At 48.1% G+C, this 17,316-nt stretch overlaps 1 protein-coding gene across 4 annotated transcripts in view; it reads right to left on the bottom strand.

Annotated features, from left to right (window-relative positions):
• Positions 1 to 9,769: 9,769 nt before the first annotated feature.
• The window catches only part of TK2 (thymidine kinase 2), a 38,233-nt gene continuing 30,686 nt past the window's right edge, over positions 9,770 to 17,316 (bottom strand). For 3 of the 4 annotated variants that reach the window (XM_017508032.2, XM_017508033.2, XM_037731161.1), the window contains 4 exons: positions 16,875 to 16,963; positions 16,205 to 16,284; positions 13,876 to 13,956; positions 9,770 to 12,259 (listed from right to left, as the gene is read on the bottom strand). In XM_017508032.2, the coding sequence (XP_017363521.1) occupies positions 12,161 to 12,259; positions 13,876 to 13,956; positions 16,205 to 16,284; positions 16,875 to 16,963 (349 nt within the window). In that variant the 3' untranslated portion in view covers positions 9,770 to 12,160. Of the gene's footprint in view, positions 12,322 to 13,875; positions 13,957 to 16,204; positions 16,285 to 16,874; positions 16,964 to 17,316 lie in introns of all 4 variants that reach the window. The other variant, XM_017508034.2, reaches the window with a different exon arrangement.

Below are 17,316 nucleotides of genomic sequence, written 5' to 3'. Positions count from 1 at the left end.
CTAAGGGTTTGTTTTGGTTTTATTTTTTGTTTTTTCTTCAGACAAGGACTCACTCCACTCACTCACCCAGAGGCTGGAGTGAATTGGTAAACATAGTTCACTGTAGCCTTGAACTCCTGGATTCAAGTGATCCTCCCACCTCAGACTCCCAAGCAGCTGGGACTACAGGCATGCACCCCCAAACCCAGCTAATTTTTGATTTTTAACTTTTGTGAAGACAGGGTCTCACTCTGCTGCCCAGGCTAGTCTCAAACTCCTGGTCTCAAGTGATCCTTTTGCCTCAGCCTCCTGAATAGGGTTTATACCTTTTGAAACTTGTAAGGAAAGGAAACACTAAATCGCAACAAAAATACACCTCCTGCTAACAATCCCTACCCATTACCTCTCAAGATTAAGCATCACTGAAGCCTTGTTATTTCCCAGTTGATGTGGGTGTCTGGATAGTCAGTGCTTTACAGGAGTTACCTTTTATTTTTTAACCTCACTGCAAGTTGGCGTCATTTCTCTGAGACACGGCTGGTGTAACGTCATGAGGATGGGCCATCAGCGTCAGGACCTGACTCTAGGAACTTCAGAGACTGCATGTTTTAATCTAACAGTGGCTGCTTGTAGCACCCTGATGGTTTGTACTATCAGGAAAGAGAGAAAAATGGCAATGAGACTGAAATGAGCTGCCGTCTCACCCTCAGCAGGAATTCCCCTCTTCCTTTCCATGCCTTCCATAAGACCATGGCTTTGGTTACTGATCTCTTAGCAGACAGAGCCTGGTCCCCTTCCTCTGTCATATTTCCCTCCCATCAGAACCAAAATAGAACCCACTAGTCCTAGACCCCCAAGTGCCTTGAAAGTGGGGTGCAATCCCAAAGGAGGGTGCAGCAGGGGGAAAGACTGTGAGATAGGCTTGTCCTTCTGGTTCTTCAGCACATGTCCCTGCTGGACAGGCCAAGGCTGGCTCTGCCGCGCCCACCATCCCCACTCTGAGCTCACACTGCCACCTGCCGGCTCCCTGCTGCCACTGTTCAAAGTGAACAAGTAAGGCCTTGAAAAATGAGGAAGCCCCCATTTCACCTTGAAACACGCTACCCACCGACGCTCATAATTGCAGACAAAACCCGTTATTTTGATCCTGGGTTTTTCTTCCACCTTGAGATGTTCCATAAGGTTTTACTCATTTGAGTATTCCATTTTCAGAGCTAACCCCTGCCGCACCAGCATCTCTCTCTGGACAGAGCCTGACACTTCTGTCCCCTTCTCTGTATGGAAAATAACCATTCCTCTGTTCTGAACACCACTAGGCATGGCTCTGGTGCCACCTCCATGCTCTGGGGCTCCACCTTCTGGGCATGGATGAGAAACTTCCACAGTGATGGTGTCCAGCCACGTGCTGCCCCCAACCTGAACCACACCAACACCCCGCTCCCACCGCAGACAGGATCCCACAGGCCTTTGGGACTGTCATGCTCTTGGCTTTTCCTGCTCCATCCATGCTATGTCCTGTGCTGTGGTGTGTTACATATGGCACCACATTTGAGGTCCTTTGCACATTCCTAAGGAGATGCCTCCTGTCTGTGCCAGGGGCCAAGGAGAGCACCCTGGGTACCCAGGCTCATCAGAGGCCCAAGGAGATGGAAGGAGAAGCTGCATCACAGGACAGTGGAGACAGGGACGTCAGGGCCAGACCCTGGGACGAGGATGTGGGTGTGAGGGTTTGGTAAGGGAGGTGATCCCAGGAGTGCCAGATAGAGTGAGACAGGAAACAAGGCAGGCAAGGAAGCCAGTCAGGGGTTCACCAAGTGGGTCACCACTGCAGGCCACTGAGTTCAGTCCCACTGGTGACTCTGAGAGACAGAGCAGAATGCATCCTTGAAGTGAGCCTGCCTTAAGGTACAGGAGATAGGTCGTTTGTACCCTGACGCTCAGCAGACATTTTTGGAGGCTGCCCTTTGGAGAATGTTCATTCCTGCCCCTTGTGGAGGCCAAACATACACACAGGTGGGTACATTTGGGCATGGCACATGAACATACACATGCCCTTAGTCGTTCCTCACTGGGATCCCAACAGAGGGCATCCTCCTCCAACCAGGGCCCTCTCTATGCAGTGGCAGGCGTCACTAACCCAGGGACAGCCCCTCAGGCTTCCCATCTGTGAAACGGGAAATATTAAATAGGTGAACGTCCCTTCAGGGCACACAGCAGGTGCTTAATGAATGTTGGTACTTGCCTTTGCTCTCCCTGAAGCTGAGCATATAACCACACCATTTTCAGTCCTTAAGACAAAGGAGGGGCCACAGACTAGAAGGATTTAAAAGCTTTGACTCCACCTCCATCCTAGTCAGAGAGAGCCATCCACTAAGACAGCCCCTACACAGGCTTTCTGAGACACAAATCAGGAAGCAGCGGGCACTGGGAAGCCCAGGGCACACTACTTAATCACCCACTCCAACTATCCATCCAACTATCCATCCATCCCTTCCTCCCATCCTCCCTCCCTCCCTTTATCCATCTATCTATCCTTCCTTCCTTCTATCCAGCCATCCGTCTGTCCGTCCAACCATCCATCCCCACCTCCCACCCTCCTTCCGTCCCTCGATCCTTCCTTCCGTCCCTCGATCCTTCCTTCCTTCTATCCAGCCCCTCATCCATCCAACCATCCATCCACCAACCATCCATCCATCTACCCACCCACCATCCATCCATCTACCTACCCACCTTTCCTAATCACTTAGCACAGCATCTGACAGCCCACAGCCAAGCTGGAGAGCTGTCAGGGTGTACAGCATTATGGGGCAGGCAAGGGAGCAACACCCCAGCCACAAGCCTCCATCAGGAACATCAAAAACAAGTGGGGCCAGGGGCAGTGGCTTATACCCATAATCCCAACACTGGGAGGCCAAGGTGGGAGGATCACTTAAGCCCAGGAGTTTGAGACCAGCCTGGACAACATAGCGAGACCCTGTCTCTATAAATTTTTTTTTTAATTAGTCAGCCATGTAGTCCCAGTTACTCAAGAGGCTGAGACAGGAGGACTGCTTGAGAGATTAAAGAGCTCACATCAGCTTAATTTTCTACACAAAGATTTTAATTCATGTATTCATGAATTAAAAAGTTCAAGACTGCAGTGAGCCATGGTCACAACACTTCACTCCAGCCTGGGTGACAGAGTGAACCCTGTCTCTTAAAATAAAAATAAATAATGGAAAAAAAAAAAAAAAGGCAGACCTGGAGGCAGAGCAGGTCAGCAATCTCAGGAGAAGGATGAGGCAAGAGGCTGCATCAGCTTGGAACCACCACGGCAACTCCAAGGCATATCCCCCAGGGCACCTGACCTGCAGCAAAGGAGCCTGGAAGAGCAACTTAAACCAAAGATTCCAGGGGCAGGCTAATTATTTTCTTTCTTTTCTGATCATTAACATAATAAGCATGCTTATCCCCAAACCAAAACAGAGCTTTTGTTCTCTCCACTAAGCCTGCTCCTCCTGAATTCCCCATCTGGGTAAATGAGTCCACCATCTACTCACTCAAATTCAATACAGATGTCATCATTGACTTCTCTCCTCTCTCCCTTGCGCTCTCTCTCTCTCTCTCTCTCTCTCTCTCTGTGTGCGTGTGTGTGTGTGTGTGTGTGTGTGTGTGTGTGTGTGTGTGTGTGTCTCGCCCTCTCTCCCCTCCCCTCGACATCCTTCATCCAATTCCTAGCTCCTTTCATAACAGAGTCTGAATCTGTCCCCTTCCCACCTCCTTCCACAGTAACCAAATTCACTGTCGTCTCTCACTCACATCCCTGGAGGCTGCCAGCCTTCTGCAGCCTGTGCGCCACCCGAATGCCGAATGCCGGAGGATTCTGTTAAAACCTACATTAGGGCTGTGCATGGTGGCTCATGCCTATAATCCTAGCACTTTGGGAAGCGGAGGTGGGAGGACTGCTTGAGTCCAGGAGTTTGAGACCAGCCTAGGCAACATAGAAAGACCCCATCTCTATGTCTAAAAAAAAAATTTTTTTTTAATGTAAAAAAACAAAAACCTACGTTTGATCACGACCCTCATCTCATCTGTTCAATTCCCTCCAGGGGTGCCTGAGGCCATATCAAGTCTCTGGCTCATCCCCTCACTTCCCCTCTGAACTCACCTTGGGTCCCTTCCCTATTGTCTACTGTAGCCAGAACCACCCCAGCTTCTGCTAGGTTCTGGAACGTGCTGAGCCTGGCTCTATTCCCAGCCTCTGCACAAACTGTTCCCTCTGCTCTGTCCCCCTACCCCACCCTGCCATCTTCTCTTTCTTGTTATTCACATTTCCTCTTAAATTTCACCTTCTCAGAGAGGCCCCCCTCTGACCAACCATCTCTCTTATCACATCAGCTTAATTTTCTGCAAAGATTTTAATTCATGTATTCAATTTCCATTTACCCCCATTAGAAGATAAGCTCCATGAGATCAACTTCATCTTGTCTCATTCACCACTGTTTCCAAGCATCCATCATATTACACCATCAAATGAGTAGAAAGCTTAGAAAGTACAGATATGAAAACAAAAGCAAACATTGCCATCATTTCCACCATTCAGAGATACCCAACGTTACTATGTTTGCGCAATTCCTCCAGTCTTTCTTCCATATACACATATATTTAAAAATTGAGACTATAATATTTACAGTATTGTGCTCTGCCTTTATTTCCCATGAAGGGCATTAACCAATTTTAGACCAAGAAAAAGTTGCAAAATAGTACAAAGAACTCCTTTCCACCCCTTACCCTGCTTCTCCTGAAGTTGACATCTTATGTAACCATAGTATAATGATCCAGAACAGGAAATTAATACTGATACAATGTTATTAGCTATACTACAAACCTTATTTAAGTTTCCCCAATGTTTCATTAATATCTTCACTCTATTCCAAGAGCATATACAGGATCCCACATTGCACTGAAGTTGACATCTTATGTAACCATAATATAATGATCAAGAACAGGAAATTAATATTGATACAATGTTATTAACTATACTACTAACATTGTTTAAGTTTCCCAGTGTTCTGTTAATATCTTTTCTCTATTCCAGGAGCCTATACAGGATCCCACACTGCATTTGTATATTTTCCTTTGTCTCCTCCAGTCTGTAATAGTTATTCAGTTTTTGCCTAGTCTAATATGACCTTGATGCTTTTAAAGAGTTTTTAAAAATCAGTTATTTTGTTGAATGTCCCTCCATTTGAGTTTGTCTGGTGCTTTCTTATTACTGGAGTCAAGTATGCATTTCTGCCAAGAATACCACACACACACCAAAAAAAAAAAAAAAGATGCTGCCAGGCGCAATGGCTCACACTGTAATCCCAGCACTTTCAGAGGCCAAGGCAGGCAGATCACTTGAGCTCAGGAGTTCGAGACCAGCCTGGGCAATGTGACAAAAGCCCTACTCTACAAAAAATACAAAAATTAGCTAGGCCTGGTGGCACACACCTGTAGTCCCAGCTCCCCAGGAAGCTGAGGAAGATCACCTGAGCCCAGGAAGTTGAGGCTACAGTAAGCTGTGATTACACTACTGTATTCCAGCCTGGGCAACAGAGCGAGACCCTGTCTCAAAAGAAAAAAAAAAAATATGATGCTGTACCCTTCTCAGAGCATCTTGTTAAAGACTTCATGATGTCCTATGTCTTACTACCTTGATCGCTTATTAAGCTGGTATGTATAGGGTTTCCATCTCCACTGTTAAATTACTTTCTTTCCCTTTTTACTTGATAAATATATTGGGGGAAATACTTAGAAACTATACAAATCTTGTTTCTCAAACTTCTGTCCACTAATTTTCATATTGACAGGTAAATCTTGTCTGTTATATTTTTAACTGTGGTGTTTGTGTAATGGCAAATCTGTTTCCCTCTTGCCTTTTACATGTATTAACTGGATTCTTCATAAGGAAGCACTCCCTTTATTTTCTACTTACTTATTTCTTCAATTATTTATATCAGCATGGATTCGTGGATGTTTATTTTAGTCTATGTGTTAGAATCCAATACTATCACAATTTATTTTGTTCCTCAAACTGTTCCAGCTTTGGTCATTAGGAACTTCAGGCAAGCTCCTAAATTCCCTTGACATGGTTCCATTGTCCCCCAATCCCCTGCACTTTCTTTCTGGCAACACAAGATATTCCAGGCTCATCTTGTCACTCCCCTGTGGCATCTCTAGAATCGACCACATCTCCTAGGAGCCCTGGTTCCTTTTACAGGAGAATGGTGTTTAGAGACCAAGATCTGGGTAGCAGATGTGCTCGCTGTTACCGGTGTCATCACTTCTAGATCCACTCAAGACAGAGCTAGGAAACATAGGTATGTGTACTAACCACACATAAACACACACATACATCTATATTTCTGTATTTGTCTATATATAGTTTTATTTATTATTTGTTTAGAGACAGGGTCTTGCTTTGTTGCCCAGGCTGGAGTGCAGTGGTGCAATCACAGCTCTCTGCAGCCTTGAACTCCTGGGCTCAATCTATCCTCTCACCTCAGCCTCCCAAGTACAGGAGCACACCATCACACTTGGCTAATTTTTGTAATTTTTGTAGAGATGGGGTTTTGCCACATTGCCCAGGCTGATCTCTAACTCCTGGGCTCAAGCAATTCACCCACCTTGGCCTCCTGAAGTGCTGGAATTACAAGTGTGAGCCATCACAGCCTAACATTTCTAAATCATGAGTTTATACTGACACCTCCTATTCTAATCCAGCACCACAGGGTTTATTCTAGGCCCCTCTCTATTATTTGTAACCTCTTTCACTAACAGTAAGAAATCCAGCCCTCATAGTCTACAATCTATTTACTTGTTTGTTCAACTTTAGTATACACAGTTTCAGAATCACTAACCTATGCTCCTGTGAGAAACACTTTTTTTTTTTTTTTGCCCATTGCAACCTCTGCCTCCTGGGTTCAAGCAATTCTCATGTCTCAGCCTCTTGACACAGCTGGGATTACAGGCGTGCGCCACCACGCCCAGCTAATTTTTGTACCTTTAGTAGAGACAGGGTTTCAGCACATTAGCCAGGCTGGTCTCTAACTCCTGACTTCAGGTGATCCGCCCACCCTGGCCTCCCAAAGTGTTGAGATTACAGGTGTGAGCCACCGCACCTGGCCGAGAAACACTTTTAATAACTGTATTACAACTTTTATAATCAAGACATTTTTGCCTTTACTCTTGCCGAATCCACTAAAGATACTGTTTTCCAGTTACATGCTAGTTCTGTTCTTTCCTGCCCCCATCAATATGGTTATGTTACTCACCTGTGGTATGATGGGGTTCATCTGTAATTTTTTGTATTCTGTTTTCTGTTCTCCCTACATCCTAGTTGCTCTTGTTTATTTTGGCAGTATGTGAAGGGTGTGTGAAACATTGCTATGGTTCTAACAGTCACAGTTATAGAAAAAGATATTTCAGGCTGGGTGCGGTAGTTCACTAATCCCAGCATTTTGGGAAGCCAAGGCAGGAAGATCACTTGAGGTCAGGGGTTTGAGACCAGCCAGGCCAACATGGAGAAATCTCCATCTCTAATAAAAGTACAAAAATTAGCCAGGGTTGGTGGTGCACATCTGTAGTCCCAGCTACTCAAGAGGCTGAGGCATGCGAATCACTTGAGCCTGGGAGGCGGAGGTTGCAGTGAGCCAAGATCACACCACCGCACTCTAGACTGGGCAACAGAGCGAGACCCTGTCTTGAAACAATAAAAAGGTATTTCAGAGAAGTGTCATTCCCTTCTCTTCCCTGTAGCCCAGTCCCATTTTTCCCTTCTTTCCAGTCTTTTCCCACCAATGTATTTTGTCTCTGGGTGTCCTTCCTGTATTTCCTTTGCATTTGTGTATTTTCTTCTATCTTTTCTTTTTTTTTTTAATTTACTTTTTGAGAAAGTTTCATTGTTGTTGCCCAGGCTGGAGTGCAATGGTGCAGTCTCAGCTCACTGCAACCTCCACCTCCTGGGTTCAAGTGATTTTCTTGCCTCAACCTCCCAAATAGCTGGGATTACAGGTGCCCACCATGCCCTGCTGATTTTTTGTATTTTTAGTAGAGATGGGGTTTTGCCCTGTTGGTCAGGCTGGTCTCGAACTCCTGACTTCAGGTGATCTGCCTGCCTCCCAAAGTGCTGGGATTACAGGCGTGAGCCTCCACACCCAGCCTCTCTTCTTTCTGACAGGAAGGGTAGCATATTATAGATACTCATTTCCTTTTTTCACATAATTTTATATCCTAGAAATTATTTCATATCTATTCAGAGAGATCTTCCTCATTCTTCTATACAGCTGCATAGTAGTCCATCATGTGAATGGAAAACAGTTTATTTAACCACTCTCTTGTGTATGCATCTTTAGATTGTTTGCAATATTTTGTAATGATTAACAATCTCTGAGGACACCCTGTGTTCCACAGAGCCAAGTCTGATAAATAACAGTCTTGGAGAAAAAAAATATATATACAGAAATTCAAGAGAGCTTCTGTGGAGAGGGGTAAATACCAATACCCATTCTGGATTCCATGAGATAGGCTTTCCCTTAGCTTCTGTTTAATGATAGCTTTTGCCAAGTTCACCGTCTTACGTAAACTAGAGAAACATGAAATTCACTCCAGCCTTAGGGAAGCTGAGGGGATGGGATTACTAGAAAAAGGAAGTGTGAGCCAGGAGCTAAAACCACTGGTCTAGGAAGCACTTCAGTGAGTAATCTTGGCCAAGCCCAGAGCAGCCAGGGATGTATTATTGCTATTCCATTCTAAACAATGGATGACTGACATTTGTAAGAGCTTGTCATTATTTTAATAACTAACTCTTCAGGGTGGGGAAGCCAAGGAGATGGGTGTTCCTCCTTCCACACACATGTGAACATTTGAGGAAGCTCCCCACACCAGGGCTCCAGGAAAACAGAAGTGATTCAGATTCCATAGCACCCTGTGGGTAGACAGATTTCAAGACCGCCTTTTACCTGCTCTGAGGTTTAAATGGCACCACCGTCCCCCAGGTCTAATGGTGCAAGTCTGCAGGAAGATTGTTCTGAATGATACATTCCCCAGGCAGGGGGACACGTCTCATCTAGGTGAAGGGCTCCTACAGAAATGAAAGGGGCAGAAAGAGCAAGTGAAAGACAAAAACAAGCTGGGTAACATGTTTCCAGAGGTCCACATTCACTCATTTGTAAATTCAGTCACTCATGTCATCGAAACAAGGACGAGGTGGTTTCGGTCCTCACAGGGTTAGGCCTAACAAGGGACATTATGGTATGGAATGGGGATGGTGAGGGTGAGGGTGGGGTGATGTGGGAGTAGAGGGGAGAGGGAGGTGAGGCCCAGGGGACCCTGCAGTGCTGATGCCAGGTCATGTGACTCAGTCTGTGGGTATGCACTGCCCTCTTGCCTTTCCCCCACCTCCCAGGGCCTCTAGCAAAGCCCTGTAGGAACCTGCCAGCTTATCCTAGTTAAGCCTTGGAAAGGGACATTGTTAGCATCTGGATTAAAGTATGAATGGGGAGCAGTGGGCTCTGATGCCAATCGTGGCCAGAGTAGGAACTCCAGCCTCCTCCTGGACAGTCAGGTCCCACACGAAGGAAGCCAGGAGCCAGGAGGTAGAACCAGAAGAGAAAGGTGGAAAGATCCTGGGACCCCGATGGCCACCAAGCCACCACAAAGCCCTGGACCACCCCCCCCCTACACAGTTCCTTTATGTAAAAGAGAAATAGATTTCTATCTAGTTTCAAAAAAAAAAAAAAAAAAAAAAAAACAGATACATAAGATATTTTTTTAATATTTATAATCATATATTTTACATGTACAATCAAAAAGCTTAAAACTGGAATAAATGCTAACTGAAAGAAAACGTATATGATGTGCAACATTTTTAAAAAGTCAACGAGGCAGAGCAGCTGAGCAGCTCCGGGGTGTACTGACTTCACGTCCCCATGGAACTCCAGTCTCACAGCAGGGATGAGGTGGGGGACACATCTGGAACATCACTGCCCTGGGTGTCCCCTCTGGGCACCTGGTCCACAGTAGTTATCTATGACTTCTCTGTGACCCCTGCCCCAATCAGCTCTGCCTGCCACAGGGGACAGCAGTCCTAGCTGTTTCAGGTGTGGTCTCTAGGCTGGGAGGTTTTTGTGACCTGCCCTGGCCACTGCTTATGCACCCAGCCTCCTCTCCAAGGTGGAGGGCAGGGAGGACAGCAGGCTCTTCTTGGACCCTTACATTCCATGTTAGGAAACATGGGGTTTGAAAAATAAAAACTTGTTACTCTACTGGCAAAAGGATGCTGGCAGGAACTAAAACCACTGGCCTAGGAAGCACTTCAAAATCAACAACAGGGCTTAGGTGAAGGAAGGAGTTGCTTTGTATCACGGAGCAAGAGAAAAATCACGGGTGCATGTTCTCAGAACGTCTTGAAATTATGCCTTGGGCAAAAAAAGAGACAGGGACAGAAAGAGAAATCACATTTCCCCCAAAATGGATGCTCAAATTGAGCCAAAGGAAAATATTGGACTGTTCATTTACAAATTCTCAAAGAGAGACCCCACACGTCAAGATTCCCAGTAGCAAAGGTTCCGCCTTCCCCAGTTTTCTAGCTACATGTGTCGAGCAGCCTGTGGGCTACAGGTGCTGCTGGACACAGCTCCGACCTGGCTGCTGCCTCTCATCCTGCCAGTGGCACAAGAATTGGTCTAAACAGGAAGGACCAGGAGTTGGAGGCCTTGACCTCTTAACTCTCTGGGACTGGCCCAGCAGGGGCACTTGGCACCTCTGTAGAGTCACAGCATCGCATGCACAGGTGCCCACACTCACAGGGGTCAGGGAGTGGCCTTGCTACCTCTATTTACAGCTACTCTGAGAGGCTGTGGCCTGTTTCTCCAGAGTCGAGCCTTAATCCTTCCCGGGGTTTGCAGCCAGTCTTCTTGAAACTGTCTCTGCCCACCTCAAAGAGTCAGGACCAGCAAAGCTTCCAGAGCCTTTACTTGCAAATACCAACTTTCCAGACTGTCCCCAAAGGGAATCTTCTTTCTTTTTCTTGTTTTCTGTTTGATCCAAGGATCAGCTGTGCCTTCAATGCAGTTCCAGCTGAGTGAAGCTAAGGTATTTTCTGAACCAACAAAGATGATTTCAGGCTCTATGGCTCGAGGCATTCCTCTGGATGAAACAACATTTCAAAAAGACTTAAGTCCACTTGTGTCTCTCCCTTGGGCCACAGACTGTCAGTAACTCCAAGAGCAAAGCTCCTTATACAAGGACACAAGACAGGAAGGGAGCCTCGGAAGCCAGGGCTAGCTACCCCTTGCCCCAGCTTGGCTCTGGGCCACCCAGCCACAAACCAAAAGTGACTTCCCTGACATGGAGACGACAGCAGTTCAAGCAGGACCTTCACCACCAAGGAGACCCAGCACCATTCAGGAGCCAGCACGTGAATCTAATAAGGTCCTCAAAGTCCATATGAAGACATGGCAGACAGGGCTGCTGCAGCCTCAGCAGGGAAACCACTGAACACCGGGCTCCAGCCAAATGCAGCACAATTTTGTGGAAGTCTAGAAATGCTGACTGTCCTTGGGAAGTGCTCAATATTGAGAAAATGATACCAGCTCCACACACTGCTAGCTCTCCCCGGAAACATAAGAGAGCCTCCACTGGAAGAGGCAGGGTGATAAGGAACAGCTCTCAGGAGGGAGCACAGGGCGAGGGAAAGTTGTAGAGTTGGCTGAAAGTCTGAATGGCGCCGGCTTCACTGCACACTGGCTATGTGATCCCTGGGGAGCCCCTCAACCTTTCTGAGCTAGGATATAAGACTCCTACCTCGGCCTCCTGCTGAAGGTTGAGACAACTGGTACACAGCTTAAGCGTGAGGTCAGGTACACAACAGGTGCTCTCCCTAAAGGCTTCACGAGTGACTCAGCAGTGCAAAGCCACTGGGAGAGGGGGCGAATGTGAGGCTGCAGGCTCGGCAAACCCATTGGTCCCATTTGTCATTTACCCACAAGGGCCAGAGGCTCATGACAAGACACTTGCAAAGGAGACAAGACCATTAGGAAAATCAAGCTGGCCAGACACAAAGCCCTCCTGGGAGCAAGTTTTTCCAGATCGCTCCTAATAGCTAACTTGGCAGCTGCGGGCATTTTTCGGACATGATCCATAGACCTTTCACATCCTATGGGCCATGCTTCCGATTCTCCGGAGTTAATATTCGATCCCGATTTTGTTCAAAGAGTTCTAACATCTTCTCCATGTGGTGGTCAGCCTCAATCACCTGGAAATTAGACACAGGGGTCACGGGGCTACACTAACCTCAGCAGCATCCTCCCTTCACAGCTAGAGAAGGAGAGATGGAAGCAGGCAGTAGGAGGCAGGGAGGGGCAGAGAAGGCTGCAGGCAGATAAAAAAGGAAGGTTAGGGCCAAATAGCTCTCAGCTCTAGAGCAATCTACATTTCCAATGAGGTTTTCACTTAAGAATGTACTACAAGGGCCAGATATGGTGGCTCATGTCTATTATCCAAGCATTTTGGGAGGCTGAGACCTGAAGATTATATGATCCGAGGAGTTTGAGACCAGCCTAGGCAACATAGTGAGACCCTGTAAGTTCATGAATGATTTTTTTTCCCCTCATCACTTTCTATCCTCCTTTTGTTATATAATAAGGGAGAAAAATAAACTGTACTTATTTAAAAATCTACTACAGTAGGCCAGGTGCAGTGGCTCATACCAGTAATCCCAGCACTTTGGGAGGCCAAGGCAGGCAGATCACTTGAAGCCATGAGTTTGAGACCAGCCTTGCCAACATGACTAAACCTCGTCTCTACGAAAAACATAAAAAATTAGCCAGGCATGGTGGTGTGCACCTGCAGTCCCTGCTACTCAGGAGGCTGAGGCAAGAGAATCACTTGAGCCCAGGGGGGAGAGGTTGCAGTGAACCGCGATCATGCCACTGCACTCCAGCCTGGGCAACAGAGCGAGACTCTGTCTCAAAAACAAACAAACAAAAAACTACTACAGTAATACCTCACTTTGTGGCAACCTCACTGCCTGCAAGAGCTGTAAGCAGAAGTATATGAGCCCAAACAATGTTCCTGTGGCCACGCACCAAAGCTCATGCACAGCCCTGCCTCGTAGCCCATCCCATGTTGCATATGTAACCACCTTAGGTTCCTCCCAATCAAGGCTTGGAGGGACCCCAGACTCCACATTTCTTGGGAGCATCTGGGTCACTGTACGTATGTCTGAGTAAAGAAATCTGAAAAAAAAAAAAAAATCTGGAAACAGCAAACTGGAAAACAAGGATATAGGGAAGTGAGGAAATTCTGACAGACAGACACATCAGTGTCAGTCAGAGATGACACGTGGCAGCAAGAGAAAGGCGGGTTACTGTAAAAAGCAAACACAGGAACGCAGAGACATTAGTGGGCAAGGCAGACAGTTCCACACACCGCAGCACTTCCTAAGGGCATCACTGTGTGACAGCCCAGACCAGACACTCACATTCCTTCTGATGACTGCATCACCAAACAAAGGTGAAATGAGGCTCTGTGACATCCACAGAAGAAGGAAAGTCACATCAAAGGAACCACCATTCCAAATGGTGAAAACTGAAACCCAGGTCTAGAGTCTTGGTTGAAGATGCTGGATCAGTGACAACTACCAGGTGTGATGGCACTGGCACAGATCGCCTTCCCTCAGGTCTGGCCAACTCACTCTGAGACTCAGCCCAGAAATAGGAACTGGGAGAGAGAGGACCAGCCTTCTCACCTTCCTCCTTTGAAGGTGTCAAACTCTAGAGGACTGTGCCCTCCCCCAACTGCAAGGTGGCGGACATTCCTCATGTCACTCCTCTTTCTAGAACAGTCTCATACCCTGTAAGGGAGACTTACCAGAACAGGGGCTGCCACGGGGAAAAGGCTGCCTTTGATGAGCCACTCCTCATGGAGATGGTGAATTGCTTCCAGGTATTCCTGACAGGGAAACACACAAGCAGTCTGGCCGGAGTGGGCGCAGCAGACCCAGCCCACCAAGGGTCTCAAGCAGAGAGAGAGGGCAGTTTTCAATGACCATGGGCAGTGACTCGGAAAAAGGAACCCTGCAAGGGCAAACCTGGCTCACGTGGACAGCAGCAGCCACAGCTGCACACTCGGCAGCCAGGATGAGCAGAACAATAGCAGAAGTGTCACCAGTCACCCTGCTTTGCTCCACTGGGGGTTCATGGGCACAAACACTGGCCCTTTCCCTGGCCTGAATCAAAGCCAAGGCAAAAGGCAGGACCCACACCTGGCTTCTCCCATTTACCGCCACTTCGGCAGCAACAGAGCCTCAGTTCCTTCAGGCAGGGGTCCAGCCCTGGGCAGCCTCTAAACCTCTCTTTCTTGCCACCAAGAGGATGTGACCCTCACCCTTTGCCCGTCTATCCCCTCAACAACTTGCAACCTGTAGACCCTTGAAACCATAAAGACCACCAACTGCAGAAAGCATGATGCGGCGGAACCCAAGGGAAAAGGGGCACAGCCTCTCCCGAGCCATGGGGCCTGCACGCCAGGCAGAACAGATGCGCGCACTCTCCCAGGCACAGAGCAGGTTGGTTCCTCACACAGATTCCACTCGCCATCCCAGAGGCTCTCGTGTCAACTCTGCAACTGCCTTTTCATCCACTGCCAAGCCCTCCCTTGGCAACAGGAGCTAGATGTGTCCCATGGACCCCGTCAAACCCTTAAGACAACGGCTTGGCACTCCATCCTCCTAGCACTCTTGCCTCAAGGATTTTGAAGGAGCTGCCCAGAGTGAGGCCTGGGCCTTCGTGGCAGGAATTGCATCGTGCTGGCACCAGGGAAAAACAAGGCTGGGCAGGGCTTCTGGAGTTGGATAGGCCTCCCCGGGACAGTCTAGCCCATCCTGGGCTCTGAGCCCCCAACACTCCACTGAACACCTGCCCAGCATCTGCCTCCCTCCAGTGGCAGCTTCTCACATGGGGCATTCAGCTCAATACTAACTGAGCAACTACTAGGCGCCAGGCCCCGAGACACATGCAGAGGACACAGAGGGAATAAGGCCCAATCTTAAAAAGCTTATTCCCTCTGTGGCCTATGCTATCACAGCCCTTAGGACAGCATACTGACGCTATTTGTTTATACCTTTGTACAAAGGTATATTTGTTTATACCTACAAAGGTATAAACAAATAGTGTCAGTTTATACCTACAAAGGTATAAACAAATAGTGTCAGTATGCTGTCCTAAGGGCTATGATCACAGAAAGCCAGGGGGTGGGGGTGGGAGGTTACGATGGAAGGAGGGTCAGGGAAGGCTCCCTGGAGGAGGTCACATCTGAGTTACACTTTAAAGACAAAGGAAATGACTCTGCAGAGGCACATTTGCATAACTCCACAGTGCGTGTGCATGTCTGTGTATGGCCACAACTAGTTCCTTATAGCCAAAGCATAGAAGGAGGGAATGGAAGGAGATAATGCCAGAGAGGCAGCTGGGGCCAGGTCATAAGCCATATTATAAAGTGGGGACTGCATTCTAGCCAGCAGCAAGGCATTGAAGGGTTCTGGGCTGGGAAATTGCACGCGTGGTGTTGAGTATTGGATATATCAGCCATGCGGCAGCCTGGAGGCCGGATTTTGGAGGGAGATGTGAGGAGGGAAGGACAAGATGAGAAGCACAGCCCAGGTCTGTACTGGAAAGTCCCCATGAGAGTCAATGTGGCCCAAGCAGAGTTGAGAAAAGCATGGCATCCCTCCACTGTGCAAATGCTACTGAGCATAAACACTGTCTGCACGCCTGGCCACTGCACTAAGCACTAGCGATGCAGCAGTGTGCGAGAGGGCTTGGTCCTGCCCTCTTGGAACTCATATTCTTTCTAGGGAGGACCCAGAGAGCACAAGTCCAGGCAATCTTCAGGAGGCAGAACAGACAAGCCTGGGTGCTGCCAAGATGGGGAGGGGGCGGTAGAGAGAGGAATGCCTCCAAGCAGGAGGGTTGCCAAATCGTGAGTCACAGACCACAGGAAGCCAAGCAGATCTGGACATCCACGTGGGTCTCCAGCCAAACAGTAAGTTACAGTTCAGCCTCTGATACACTTGGTTCCTGTTTCTCTCTCTGCAGACAACGGCACAATGATCTCATGGGAGTGGGGACAGGAGAGGAAGCCAGGCTTGGACAGGGTGGTTTCCCAGTTCATCTTTAACCAAGTTGAAGAGGCCTCTTACCAGTGGAATGACCTTCTCCTCTTCCCTGCATCTCCTCTTTAACCTCTGGTAACAAGTCTCAGGATTGGTCCGAAGGTAAACTGAGGTTAAAAGGATACGTGGCTCTCAGGACTCTACTCACAGCTTGGAAGCAAAGGCCAAGGCCAGGAAAGGCAGACACGTGGGCAAGGGTGGGAGGAAGGTCTGCACAACTCGAGCAGGAGGCAGGGAGGGCCAGCTCTCAGCTTGACCACTGACCCTAGGCCCCGACTGTCATTCTCTTTCTGTGTCACCAGTCCCGTGGCATCATTCTGAGGCTGAATGGGATTCTGTTTATAGACAGAGCTCAGCACAGGCCTCACACCTGGGAGGTCTCAATGAATATCCAGGCTCTGTCTTTCCCACTCCTTTACAAACTAGAAAATCCCATCAGATCACAGTGGATTTGGGTCTGAAAGTAGCTGAGCCAGGGAGGGAAGTTTAAAGAACACAGGCCAGGGTTCTTCCCCATGAAAGACCAGAAGCCCTGAATCCTGTCTGCCCTCAGGGAGAAGGCTGAACTCTCGTGGGGAAGGAATCTCCGAGGGCAAGTGCCTCACCCACTGCCCCCAAGGGTTGGGGCCCAGCCAAGCACATCCTCAAGGGGCCCAGGAGAGAGACCAGAGAGGGAGGTGGGAGGGGTGCATCTTACCTATCAAATCAATGGATATGTCCATGTTCCTCAAGATCCAGTCAAACCATTCCGACAGAACTATATAGTCCACTTCTGGCATCTTCCCGCTGCAATGCGAGTTGTGAGGGCTTATTCACCTAAGAGTGGCTCTTATTCACCAAAGGTGGCTCTCACTGAAAGGGAGCCACCAAGGGTGCCAGGGCACAGTGTGATCCAGGCAATATTGTACATGCAGTGACAAGGACCCTAAGCATTCCCAACCTCCTGCTGCCTGTACACAGCTGATGGCACAATGCTGCAAGGGCCACAGCATGGAGTGATGGGAGAATTCACCTGGGATTGGAACTCTAAGTGGAGAAAAGGACTTTAAAGCTCATCACCTGAGAACAGAGACAGCGCTCAGGTTGGGCAATGAATCAGCAAACCAATTTCACTACTAGAAACGTATTTTGTGGGCCAG

Source organism: Cebus imitator, unplaced genomic scaffold (assembly GCF_001604975.1).
Source record: "Cebus imitator isolate Cc_AM_T3 unplaced genomic scaffold, Cebus_imitator-1.0 Scaffold385, whole genome shotgun sequence".
Taxonomy (NCBI): domain Eukaryota; kingdom Metazoa; phylum Chordata; class Mammalia; order Primates; family Cebidae; genus Cebus; species Cebus imitator.
Note: the sequence above shows the minus strand (reverse complement) of the source record. Positions and strands in the feature narration are given on the sequence as shown.